The following is a 14691-nucleotide window of genomic DNA, read 5'->3' as shown; positions in this document are numbered from 1 at the left end:
AAAGTGTAAAAAAATAACATAAAAGTATTTGTCGATATAATTTGATTATTTAAGGGAGAAAAAATTGTGTAACTGGTATACCCCGTAACCGCGCACACAATAGCATAAAGGTGCTTCGCTTGCTAATATCACGGCGCGGAGTCCTTCCTTTTTTTGCTAATCCGTGGCCTAAATTAGGTAGTTGAAAGATTAGACTATATTACAAGGTTAGCAAAGGCACATCATGCAATCAAGGCTTGTATCAACTGCTGCTCGCGTCGTCGAAGCTATAAAGCAGGAAAAATACTATGCCTTCATCTACCGTGGTATATGTATAATCTATTATATTTTCTCAACCTCTTGTTAATATTCATGCAAAAGTTGAATTAGATCTGTTTGGCAGTTAGTAGTTGTGCAAATAAAAAGAAATTCTATGAAGTATTTTTTTTGGTTTCGGTATTATTTGCAGAACACACAGCGAGTATTCTTTAAAAACTACTCAATGTACCTACGGTTTTAACGTTATTAAAATATGATTACTTATACGTATAGATAGATAGAACAATAATTTATTTAGCCTTATGGTCTATCTATTTAAAGAAGAAAATATTATATTTTCCTCTTCAAATCGCTGCAGTTCTGCGGCAACGCATTCTCCAGAATTTATTAGCAAATAGCAACTTTCTGTACGGATTCGCTTGTTCAGGCCGAACCGGGAGAGAAACGCCGGGAAGCTGGCATGGCCCGTGAATATCTGGGTCATTAACGCAAAGTGGGTTGGGATGTCCTTCTTTACCAGCTTTTACGACACCCCGATGTCTGGCAAAAGCGGTTTAGTAACACACTTGCGGTTTGACCAAATGTTAAAGACAGACCTCGAGGGTCTTGACTCTTGGCTTTTAGAATGCTTCGAATAGTCGCCTTCAGTTTCAAGTATCTACAGCTACACGTCTTTCGCCAAGTGGTAATAGAAATAGATATACATATTTATATAAAACTGGCTGACCCACAAACGTTGTATTGCCGATATTAAAATCGCGATACAAAAGTAACTGTTGATCGTAGATGGGTGAAAATTTAAAGTTGTATGTATTTTTAAGGCTGACTCATAATCAAACAAATTTAAAAAAAAATGTCAAAAAAGAAATCGTGTGGACAACCCTTAACATTTAGGGGGATGAAAAATAGATGTTGGCCGATTCTCAGACCTATTCAATATGCTCAAAAAATTTCATGAGAATCGGTCAAGCGTTTCGGTGATGACCCTTAATTCTGACCCTTTCTAAATGCCTTAAAGGCATAAAAAGGCATAAAAGGCATTTATTTTCTCAAAATTGATTCCTTAACAATTCTTTTTGATGTAATTTCTAATATACTAGATACTACTACTGCTTCGGAAACAAATGGCGCTCCGAGAGAGAAGAAGCGACGCAAGAAACTCTCCCAGCATTCCCTTTTTTGCGCTCTTTTTAATAAAAATATACTAATCAACCTACCTTCAATATATTTTTCTGTCCAGAAATAATAGGTTAATAAAGGTACATAACTTGGCCCGTTTGCCTCTCTATTTTCTAAGAATATTGGACAACGCTAAAAAATCTAAAATTACCAGAACATTTTTCTAATCGAAACTTCAAAGAAAAGATTTATACCTTATCAATAATCTCCAAAATTATTATTTTTATTAAACTATTCGTTAAGACGCATTATATAACAAAAATGGGTAGAATTTTAGTATTTTGCGAAACCTGAACCTCATTTTTCATGTACTTTACATTAACTTTAAAATTCGCCTTGCAGGAAGGAGGTTAAAAATAAATAAACTTTGAGTTATAATTTTCCCTTCTTGTCGCTTTAATAAAGAAAGTACCCTCGTACGAGTAAAAATAATATCACGTATAAAAGTAGACTACTCGTCCTTGTGCGACCCCAATCAGATCACAATAGCCCCTTTGAATGTAGTTCTTTAAGCCGAGTAAATGGAGTCTGGGAATGAGTTCCTTATGTACTTATTCCTATTTGTTTACTCGACAGTTCTCACCAGCAGATATTTCTTTATCATATAATGTGTTCGTAAGGTATGAAGTATTGGGGTATATTTGTTAAAATTGACTAGGAATGTTTCATGATGGTTTACTTGACTTAGGGTACTTTGGGCATAGGGTGTCCACAGACCTCCATCATCCTGGACGGTCTTGAGCTTCACGTTTCACTGCACTCCAGGTCATCCCATTACAAAAATGGAATGGCCAATATGGCTTGTCAATTTATATCAGAATCCCTTCGAATTCTGTGGCCAGTCTACTCTTGTAGTATTATGTTGTCTATAGTAATAGCCCAAATCGTCTATTTCACTTGCAGATCACGTCCCTTTCATAATTTAATTGGCGGTTTGTTCCCCAGAGCCGACGGGACTCCAGAAATAGCCTTGTTTGATACCTCACCTAGTTTAAGGTTTTTACCAGAGATTGGAATAGTTTACCTATTTAAGTGAAGCCGGTACTAAAAATCTCGCACAAATGTTGACATCCAGATTTTTTATGTTTTGGCACCTGCAGTAAAAAGATACGGACATCCGGGGCTCATGGATATTGTAATAAAGACTAACGGCCGCTATAAATATTTCAGATTTCAGATTATTTGGGATCCAGGTTTTGTCCTCGATCCGTCCATCAAAACTGAATTCGCTATTCAATATTACAATCTCAGTTTGATAATTTAAACAGACTAGTTTGACGTAGCGTTCCATAGATGGATCAATGAAATGCCAAAAGTGGGAAATAGATAAATATACCAAGCTCGGTTCGCCAATTTAGGATTCTGTTTAAATATATATATATATATATATAATTTTATAATTATAATGATATTATTTTCTATATGAAAATGGTCGTAAGTGCTCTTTAATCTGAGAGCTTCATACTGCAATGTTATGACGTCAACACGAGCGAGCAGGCCCTAGCGGATTAGTACCACACTCGTATTGAAAATCGGCGAGAAGTGGAGACCATGAACTGCTATGTTTCATACATAGATCAAAGTTGGTGATTGTGAGACGGCATTCATCTTCCACCCCCTCCCTTGAACAGAATATACGACAGCACCAACTCAAACACCGTCGGAGAATCAGTCCCTGAGAATAATTATTCAAGCCACCGTCGTCTTCATGGAAGGCTACTACATAATTGCTGAAGCCTTTGAAAATGATAAATGTGAAAAAAATAATAGTAGGATGATAGGACCCAACCCATTGGAAACGGAAGAGAATATAACAAATGAAATGAAAAATAAATTACGGGCGAGGGGTCTAAGGGGGGGTTTAAGGTAAAAAACGGTTTATCTTGATTTCCGGCAAAACTGCAAGTCCTATGGTAAAAAGTCAAATCGCAAAGTTGTAGGTAGTAAAAAGATCTACAACTTTTGTGTTTCCAATTTTTCACATAACCTCAAAATTTATATGAAAAATTGAAAAATAATTTAGTGTTATCCATATTTGGACGTAGTTTCTGAAAAACGTTCCAAGCCACAAACATCACATTTTAGGGAATTCGTTTTTAAACTATAATAAATATTAGTGTATTCCATACTTGTGGGATTATATGTTAGTTAATAGTTAGTTACCTGATAAAAAATATATCGATATTTTTATTGGTCAGTACATTTGGTTATTGGTTTATGTTAAATATTTTATATTAGTTAAAACATAACTGATAAAAATATCGCTATTTTATTGGTTGAGATATTACTCATTATTATTTGTCAACTAGTTGACCCGACAGACGTTGTTCTGTATATAATAAATAAAAGAATGTTTTTATATGAATTTGTCAATAATATATCATAACATCAAAAATTACTTCGTAAAATATGCACCCTGCTGTCGTAATGAAAATGTTTCTGATAACTGTCAAACCGTGCGTCAATAAATTCTCTCATAGAAATTATGTATGGACACATCAAAGGAAAAACAAATATCTTGTTTTAATTTAATTTAGCAGCATTTTCCTATTTATTCACCTTTTAAACCTTCTCTGGACTTCCACAAATAATTCAAGACCAAAATTAGCCAAATCGGTCAAGCCGTTCTCGAGTTTTAGCGAGACTAATTCATTTTTATATATATATATATATATATTACTTACAAGATTTGGTTATGAGTTGATTAATGTTAATGAAGTTGAATAATTTATCATATTGTAGCATATAAATGTTATTAGATAAAATTAAATGACTTTTTCTTCATACATGAACACTTTATAAGATACACTTGCTTTACGATTACCTTCCTTATAAAACAACGACTTGAAAAATAAAATTAACAATAACAAGTCACTTACTAATCGCACTATAGTTATTTGTTTAAAATATCATTTCACTTTGTTTCGAATATAAATATCGAACTACAGTAAGGACGACAATAGAACGAAGCTAACATAATTAATAAGTATACTACAGTCCGGTAACATAATATTATATGAACATACGAAAATGTTGCTTAACACTAAGAGATTAAAGGTTAAATTTCAAAACATTCAATTTAGTTAATTCGGAAACCCAGGTTGAATTGATTAAAGTTGATATGATATTTTTATTGAATAATGTTAATTGTTAATTTTATTTATAGAATATGATTTTTTCTTTATTCGTTGATAGGTTGAAATGGTTGATATGATATTTTATTGAATACAATGGTTGATTTTAAATATTAGTTAAATTTATTAGTTGATAGTTATATTCATCATCTCTAGTCCGTTAATATGAATAACGTGACCAGTTTTGTGTTCTTAACTCAATTTTGCCATATGGTTTGGAACGTTTTTCTAGAATCACGTCCATTTTTCATTATTATTGATTAATTTAATTATTGTAATTAAAACAAATAACACAAAACATAAATATAAATACATACCTATAGTTAGACAAAAAATAATTGGTGAAATGTTGAACCCGGGACCTCTAGCTTAGTAGCTAGGGTCGCTAACCTCTCGGCTATACAGGTCGTCTAAATACAGTATATCTGTAGCTATTTATTTATTTATTATATTTATTATAAAATTTCACATTTTAATGCTAACTTTTCACTTCTGTCGGCAATTAGTTTCTACAACTGCCATTATTTTTTTCTATTTTCTATTTTTATTTCTATTTAGAAGTGCAAGACTTTAAAAAACTATCTACAGTTTTATTTATATAGCAATTTGTTTACAGGACACCAAAGCGGACTTCCGAAGATGTCGACACTGAAGAGCTTAAGTCGGACGACCAGGAAGATGCCAAGAGTGGTGGTGCTCTGGAAGCCAAGATGTCGCTGCTGAACGGCATCACGGTGATAGTGGGTTCGATTATCGGCAGCGGCATCTTTGTATCTCCCACGGGCGTGCTGAAGTACACCGGCTCTGTGAATGCCAGCTTATTAGTGTGGATTTCTTCAGGAGTCTTTAGTATGGTGAGTATTTAATTGATTTCTATTTCTTAAAGATATCTCTTTTTTTCTCGTCTCTCTTATAATTCTCTTTTAATTCAGGGCGCGATTTTGCTACAAAGCGGTTCACTAACTACTATCTTACACTGACTTAAAAAAAAAATTAACAAAAAAACAACCGCCTTCAAAAACACTATTCCAAAACAATAAGTATAATGTGCACTAAAGAGTATAAAAATAATTATGTATTTTTATACAACCTAATTTATTAATCTTATTCTAGTTACGATTATTGTAATTTTTGGAATCGGTGTCCCTCCGCCGCAACCCGCTCTCGCCTCTCGCCTCCTCACGACTCAAGCACATCTCACCTATAACTATGTATGTAGTAACAAACCTATCTTGCATGACACCGACTTCAAAAATTACAATAATTGTAACTAGAATAATATTAATTAATTAGATTGTATAAAAATACGCATTTATTTTTATATTTTATTGTGCACAGTTTTTTTGATATTTTTTTTATTTTATGATGTTTAGTGAATTTGAAGTACACTAACTAACAATTTGTCTAAATATGTGTAAATATACTAAATTTTCCAATACAGCAATGAACGTACTTTGCAATTTGATTACAGACAGTGTTCCGTTACTTTGTCATGGATTCCGTAATGAGAACCAAACCAAACTCTTACCAAACTATCTTTGAAGTATATCCTTTCATTGGAAAGAAAAAAAGAATCATCGAAATCGGTTGGCGCGATATTGAGTTATTCGTAAAATTATCATCCACTTTGCTATACGTATGTATAGCAAAATTTAAGACTTTCATGGTTTTCTCATAGATTCCACTGTCAGATCTGGACCAAATTACAATTGGACCACTCGAGAAGCACCAGCTTTCAAATAAGAAAGAATTATCAAAATCCGTTCACCCAGTCGAAAGTTTTGAGTTAAGAAACATAAAAAAAAACCGACGAATTGAGAACCTCTTCCTTTTTTGAAGTCGGTTGAAAACGACTTACGACGGAAGTGAAACCTTCATCAAAGCGAAGTTAAGAAATTCCTTCTTTTTTGTTTTATTAACTTAAAAAATACCATTTTCTACAATGTTTTATAATTAAAATAAGTGTGTATAATTTTTGCTCTATATTGTTGTTGCGTTTCCTAAGTTAACTAGAGCTGACTTAACCACCGATAAAATAATGTTCAGCGCGCCTAAAAAAGTATTCACTTATTGTAAATATAGTTAATCAGATTAAATATATAAAATTAATAAGATAAAGAAAAAAAAAATAACAACCTAAACCGATAGACGTTGATTAGTTGACCAAAGAGAATTTAAACACTATAGTTGACACTTGTTTGTTTACATGACCTGACTACGAAATATCACAATGGCTATCATTCCGCTAAAAAGATTACAAATTAAACTTAACTTAACTTGAAGTACATATATAATAATATGTAATAAAATCATACGATATCAGAATTGTGCAAAATAATTATCTATATATATATATATATATATATATATATATATATATATATATATATATATATATATATATTAGACTAACGAACAGCAATTCATTTATATATATATATATATATATATATATATAAATGAATTGCTGTTCGTTAGTCTCGCTAAAACTCGAGAACGGCTGGACCGATTTGGCAAATTTAGGTCTTGAATTATTTGTAGAAGTCCAGAGAAGGTTTAAAAGGTGAATAAATAGGAAAATGCTGCTAAATTAAATAAAAACAACAAATTTCTTTTTCCTTTGATACATAATTTCTATGAGAGAATTTATTGACGCACGGTTTGACAGTTCTGCTGTGAAACAATTTTATTACCACAGCACGGTGCATATTTTAATAATAGTAATAATTTTTGATGTTATGATATATTATTGACAAACTCATGTAAAAACATTATTTTATTTATTATACACAGAACAACGTCTGTCGGGTCAGCTAGTCGGATATATAAGTAAAAGAATGTAAAAAATATTTTTGAAATTTTTGTGGTTGTCGGTTGTCGAAGTTACTAGCACAGTAGACATAATGTCTACTGTACTGGGATCAAGATCCATCCACAAAATTATAAACATATTTTTTATATATTTTTTTGGAACAGGAGAACCAACTAATAAATATAAGGGTCAACTGATGGTATGTGATCACCACGACCCACACACTCTTGTAGCAGCAGACCGTTCGAAATCTGAAAACACATTCTTACGTGGCGTGCGAGGTCGAACTGGAGGCTCCGTCCTGAAAGTGAACGGCTCGTCCTAATTTAGTTAATAATATCTATGTCGAGTCCCGCGTGCGCGCTTACAGTACTTACTGGGAAATTCGTGTGCCAATAAAAAAAACCAAGTCTCGCAACTCAGTTCTTCTACCGTAAAAGTTGTGAGATCCATGAAATACCAAGTCAGTCTATTTATTAAGTCCCTACGGTCCTTCTGTCTTATTTTATTACGTAATTAGCTAACTTAACAACATCTAATAGTGACTATATTAATGTTGAAATTATTTTGTTTTAAATAAATACATTTATAAATCAATGGAAAACCAAAATAGTTTGCAATTTCGGTCCAGTTATCGCCAACTGCATAAATAACTTTGAAATGTCATTTATAAAATATAGATAAAAAAATTATTTTCAATGTTTTGTGATATTAAGAAATAGGTACTTTCTCAAAAATCTTAATATATGATGAAATGTCGTTATTTTATATCACTTACAAGTAATAAGATACATTCACCCATAGAAGACGTGGAAAAGCTTGCGATGGAGAACTCCACATTTTCAAGGAACACATACAGAAAAGTTCATGAATTGGATCCAAACAACTTCAACTTCAAATATTTACGAATACTTACTCACGGCCAGCTGCTACGGGTATAATATGTTTGATGGACGTTATTGTAGTAAGTGTAGCTTCATGTGACAGGAAGCGACATGGACTACTAAACTCGTTGCGGTTACCTTAGAGTATAATATCATTATGTTGTGATTACAACAGACGTTAACCTTGCGATTAATCAAAAGTTTAATCAAAATCACGCGTCACTGAGAGTTCGATTGTGGCAATTTTTTGTTGTTATTTGGGAGCTTTCAGATGTCGCTAAAAATCATTTTCTTAGATATACATACAGATACAGCTGAACGATGACAGCTACCCCATCAATGGATTACGTGAGAGTAAATTGAATCAATCTTTGCTGGATCTGGAAGACAAAACGTTTAGTGAGGAGAAAATTATGAATGCTGTGGTAGCTTGTAAGTGAATTAACTCCTATCCATATCCAGAGTGTAATTTGTTAGTTGTCCCAATAAATAAATAAAAAATCTTTTATCGCAGTATGGCAAACGCACTATAGATTTAAATTGCGAAATTTCACATGTATGTCAAAGGGTACTTGTTGATCTGCGGGAAATAATGAAGGTAAACTGAGTGATATAGAAATAATCACGTGTATTAATGTGCAGTCAATGCAGAAAAAACTCGCTGATGTTTCATCGGGGACGGTACACATTGTAATATAAAAAATCTCTCATTATACTGTCTCATTTAGTATAGTGCTATTGCTTGTGGAAGCAGAATTCATTATGAAAGAAAGAGAATTCCCCCAGGCATCTTGTTAAAATGTAATATTTCTTGTCCGCAAGGTTTAAAGTTCTAATGGCTAAAAATGAGTGAAAATAAGTTATATATTTCCAGAAACAGTAGAGGAAAGAGCAAGCCATTTTAAATCAACACTAATATTTCTAAATGCTTATCACCTATCTCAAATGTATATTTTGTTTACATTAATAATAGTAAGATACAATACTGAAAATGTCAAAGAATATAGCGTAATAAACTAAATCTTAAACATTATTGCGTCTATATATTTGCATAAATAGATAGTAATTCTATTCGTGTTAAGTTGACAGTGAAAGCGTTCGATCAAGGTCTTCATTAACAATATACTTCGCAAACAACCTTGACCTACTAATATCAATTAATTTCTTGATTTTTTGCATAACCCGGTTTCTCACGATAGTCAATTCCTTGTTACATAATTATATTGCTAAGCAAATTATTATGGAAAACAGTAAATTAATGTAGACAGCGACTTGATTCCTGTGCTGGAATTCCAATATTACACCACACATTATAAACTAGAACTATATCCTCACCGTCTGAAATTGTGGCGTTCCTTCATGCTGTGGTTTTCGACCTACCCAAATATTGTAAGTTTTCTTGAGCGTTAGTTCGCTATGATTTATCTTTAAATCTGTCTCCTTGAATTGGTTAAAAACAAATAATAGCGAAATTAACACAAGAAAACTCATTACATTAATTCAAAAATTTTTCTTCATGGGATCTTTTTCCAAGTAAAACCTGAATGAGTGTTTCCAGGCCGATGTGACATGGGACGTACAAGCGTGCCCATCAACCTGGAATGTGATGTGTGATTCCTTTGATATTGCAAGATAGGATAGGCGGCGGTGATCACTTACCATAGGGTAAACCCGTACGGACGTTTGTCCTTCTAATATATTAAAAATAAAGTGGAGAATGGTAATTTGTGTAGAAGAAAGGTTTATCAGAGCCATTTTATGGAATTACAAATGAATTAAAATAAATATTTATTTCGTAGTGCTTCCCCAGGGCGTAAAAAGAAAAGTCCCAGAAGCAAGGTGAGTTAGCGCTTTTTGATGTAGGAGTGCCAGCCACTCTGGCGTCATATGACGACAGTAAGATCGGGCTAGACTCAACTGGCTTAGTACCACCCTCGCACACAACCAGCGGCGGAAAATAGTTTTGTTTCGCATCGGTTAGTATCAAGAACCGGGTCATTCCAGCCTTATCGCTCCACCACAATAAGTCAGCGGTCCTTTATGAAATTTTACTCCAGAGGGGAGAGTCAGGGAATCCCTCCCTAAGCATTCTTACTCGGGACACCTGCAGTTTACATTACATTTATTTAACTCCAGGCATCCACACCATAGTACCCCGCAAGGGCATCCCCTACCACTTAAAAACCGTCAACCACCTTGAGACGGCGTAGAAGTCACAAATGTGGTTAATTTTAATTTATTACAGATATATGTAGAGATATTCATACAAATATTAAATTAGCTTTTTATTTACTTTATTGTTTTATTTTCTTTAATTTTACCGACTTACCGGATTTTCCTATCTTATTATTTGTACAGGAATGTATTTAGAATTAAAAATGGAATAGTAATGTGCCAATATTAGTATAAAAATAATATTTGCATAAAGCATGGTATACAATGGTGTTATAATACAATAATCAGCTTACATCTTTTGCTAGCACTATACATGTCTTTTCTGGCACTATACCTATATCTAGCATGCAAATATTTAACTTAGTACAACTTAATACGTAAGTATCATTCCTACTCTGTGGTACAACTAACATTCGAATTTCTCACACAAATAAAATTTGAATTTTTTTTTTATGATCGATGTGGGACTCGAACCCACTACCTCTGGCGTATCGTCAAAATCTTGTTTACCGTTGATAACCTGCTCAACCCCAATATTTGCATATTAAAAAATTTACTTGAGATGTCGCTCTTGTAAATCTAAAGAATTTGTTATGTTTTTGAAGTGATAAACCTCACTTCTAGGATTAATACATAAATAAAATTTCGAAAACAAAATTTTATGAACGATGCGGGACTCGAACCCACGACATCTGGCGTCCCGTGCCAGTGCTTTGCCAACTGAGATAACCGGTCGAGTTAACCCTTCAGACCGAAACACAGTAATGTTTACACATTACTGCTTCACGGTAGAAATAGGCGCCGTTGTGGTACCCATAAACTAGCCGGCATCCTCTGCAAAGGAGCCTCCCACTGGTGAATATATGTAATATATATAATTTTATTCTTAAAAATGATTAAGAATTTAAAATTTTAATGCTACTGGGTAATTTATTAGAAATACGATCATAATTACATAAACAACTTTTATTATATTTTATTAATATCTTAAGCTGACTGGCAGGCTGTCTCATTTTGTAAAGTGCTATTGCTTGTGATGGCAGAATTCATTATGAAAGAAAGAGAATTTCCCCAGGCGTCTTGTTAAAACGTAATTGTTCGTGTCCGCAATAAATATCCTTCTTGGAATAATCCTCTTTAGAGGCTTTTCAATTTGTGCAAGACTAGCTGCTGCTCTCTAACATTTTCCGTGTATACTAATATTGCAATTTAATTAATGTATTCAACATATTAATATTCAGTCTATATAAAATAACTAGCTGACCTGGCAGACGTTGTTCTGTTTATAATAAAAAAAAATGTGTGTGTACTTATGCATGCACGCAAGAAGTTATACTTATTTAGCCTAACGAAGCAAAAATCATTAAAATGACTTATTCAATATATGGCTTTGACAATTATTTTATTAAATAATGAATACGGCTGTATGGGCTTGAACCTTTTGCCTGTCCTAATAATGGACAAATAAACCAAAAAAAATCATAATTTTTTCATAACTCGCCTTAAAGCATTATAACTTCAAATATTGCGGGTGGAATTTCGAAAAATCCGTTCTTAGCTGACCTCTACTCGCCGAAGGGAATTCCTCAAATTAAACTTAAAAACAAAATTTATGAATGATGCGGGACTCGAACCCGTGACATCCGTTGCATGCGAGCGCTCTTCCACTGAGCCAACCGTTCGAGTTACGTATCGTTTATAAAATCTTGTACGCTTTGTTCAACTTTCTGGTTGTGGCTTCATCTATAGGATCTACTTTACAGTTCATAACCTGCTCTTCTTCAGTATTTTCATATTAGGAAATTGACTTGAGATGAGGGTTATACCGAAACACAATAATTCTTACACATTACTGCTTAACGGTAGAAATAGGCGCCGTTGTGGTACCCATAATCTAGCCGGAATCCTGTGCAAAGGAGCCTCCCACTGGTGTACCGACCAACTCAATATAGACGCTTCATACTTCGGGAAATAAGCAGAAAGCATTAAGTTCCTGTCTCTAGATACTGGATTCTTTCAGACTAGAGTGCTCAGGATGCAAACCATGCCGCATGCTTGATTTTTAAATGCAAATTAATGCATGCGGCAGTTTCGTGTGCCGGGTCGATATGCGAAGGGAACGATGGTTGTTAAATTGTGAACGGGTGCTGCTTGTAGTGCCAAGTCGACCTGTTATAGTAAACTATCATTTTATTTATTGGATGCGATTACTAATATGACAGTAATCACGACCATCATGTTCACGAAGCATCCTTACATAAACAATGAATTTCAAGCTCTAAAGGTTGATGCATCCAATATACGATAATATATATTTATACAGTTTAGTCTTTATTACACTGTATCAAATATTTGATATTATTTAAACACGATTCATATATTGGATGCAGCACTTTACAAACTAATTTGTTATGTATATTACAGCAATTGTAAAATACTCTATGGGATTGTAAAGAGTGGCCATTGAGTTTCTTGTATGTTCTTCTCACGAGCTCTACTTTTACCGAACATATGGTAGATATAGTGACGATTCAAAAGCGCTTAGTTTAAACTTTATTTCAGTTTGACAAATTGGCTTCTATTACTGCGTTCAATACATTATTATTTATCTTAGTGGATGGTTTTCTTCGGATTCATTCTTCAAGTGTGGATATTTTCTATAGAAGCGATTAAATGAAAAATCCGTGGTGCGTTCATTCCCGTATCCTCTCCAGACACAGCTATCATATTGTGAGCTGTCCCTATAAATACACACTAAATACATACTTTTCAATGTAATCTCAAACATTCTAGTTGTCTTTTGAAATTAGCTTCACTCTGAAACCTCGCACCAAAAGCTTTATTTCAATCCAAAGTATCCAGTACGCTAAAAAGGCAATTTCACATTTATTATAAGTTTAAATTCAAATATTTTTGAATTGACCTGAGAAAAACGGCTGCAAGAAACTCAGCGGGCTTTTTTATTAAATTTTGTAAAGTTGTACGATAAAGTTTATTATTAAAGCTTGACGGTGTTCGCTCCAATCTCAGTCTGTGGTATCCTTAAGGAAGTCATAAGATACCACAAAAACAATCCTTTTGAATTTGGTAACACATTAGTTGTGTATATATTCTTACGTTGTCCTAAAGACTTAGGCTTAGCACGCACTGCGATTAAACGCTTGATTTTAAACGTAAGTCTGAAAACGCAAAAAAATATAACACATAGCTTTCTATACAAGCGCACGCATTTGCGACTTTTTTCAGTGACTGATTTTAAAAACGCAACTTGCTACATTTGATCGCAGTTTGTAAAAGCACGTTTTTTTTGTGCCCCATATTATTAGTATGGTGGCGCACGCACGGCGGTTAACCGCATTCGGTTTTCTATTCAGTCTCGACTGGGCGAGCGCAGAGGATAGATCTTTAGGTGATATTGCCTTACCAAATGCAGTGTCTTAATATCGTAGATACTGGCCCACAGATTATAATAATTTGTCAAAAGTACCAATGGACATTCTTTAGTAATTAATAAAATTATCGGGATGCTGCCGCACGTCGTTGTACATTTTGCAAAAATATCCTTTCAAATATCTTTGATCTATTAATGGGTGTACCCAGTAGGTACCCATGGCGGCGCTGTTTTCGTTTTCTTTTTTCTATTTTGAAAACCAAAGCCGCAACACATGCTGCCCGCCAGAAATCCATGGTGATACTGGAATAAAATTAAGCAAAACGCCAACCGCAGTGCGAGGTTGTATGCTGTTTTGCGTTTTCAGCTATTTCTAAGCCGCTCGCCTTTAATCGCAGTGCGTGCTGTGCCTTACTAACTCGACATAACCAAGAGTAGGCTTAGCAATGTTGGTTCCTAAAGTTTATAGCAAATTCGTTAATGTGCTTATGAACATACAGAACATAACTATGCAACCAGAGACAATGCAAAACTCTGTATCACCGTTTTAAGATTATAATTGAAAATAGAAATCAGTCTTAGAACGTACATTTTTAACGAATCTCTTCCACGTGAGATAAATAACATGTTGACCACATTCGACCCATTTCAATCATTGGCGTGTTGATAAGCTCGTATTTCTGATATCATTATCAATTGCTAACATTATAATTATTTTGTTGATATTTAAATATTACTCGTTGTTACTAACTCTATGGAAATTAAAGCTATAACAATTATTAATACAAATATGCGATAATGGATGTGAAAATTTTTTAAGCGCGTTGAGAAATTTATTTTGTGAGTACTGAGGACTTG

At 33.7% G+C, this 14691-nt stretch overlaps 1 protein-coding gene across 1 annotated transcript in view; it reads left to right on the top strand.

The window, feature by feature from the left end:
- The window catches only part of LOC126972390 (Y+L amino acid transporter 2), a 62670-nt gene that overhangs the window by 8158 nt on the left and 39821 nt on the right, over nt 1-14691 (top strand). The window contains exon 2 of the mRNA XM_050819102.1: nt 5188-5425. Coding sequence (XP_050675059.1) covers nt 5188-5425 — 238 coding nt within the window. The remainder of the gene's footprint in view (nt 1-5187; nt 5426-14691) is intronic.

Source organism: Leptidea sinapis, chromosome 26, assembly GCF_905404315.1.
Source record: "Leptidea sinapis chromosome 26, ilLepSina1.1, whole genome shotgun sequence".
NCBI classification, from domain to species: domain Eukaryota; kingdom Metazoa; phylum Arthropoda; class Insecta; order Lepidoptera; family Pieridae; genus Leptidea; species Leptidea sinapis.
The sequence above is the reverse complement of the archived record's forward strand: the minus strand, read 5'-3'. Positions and strand labels throughout refer to the sequence as shown.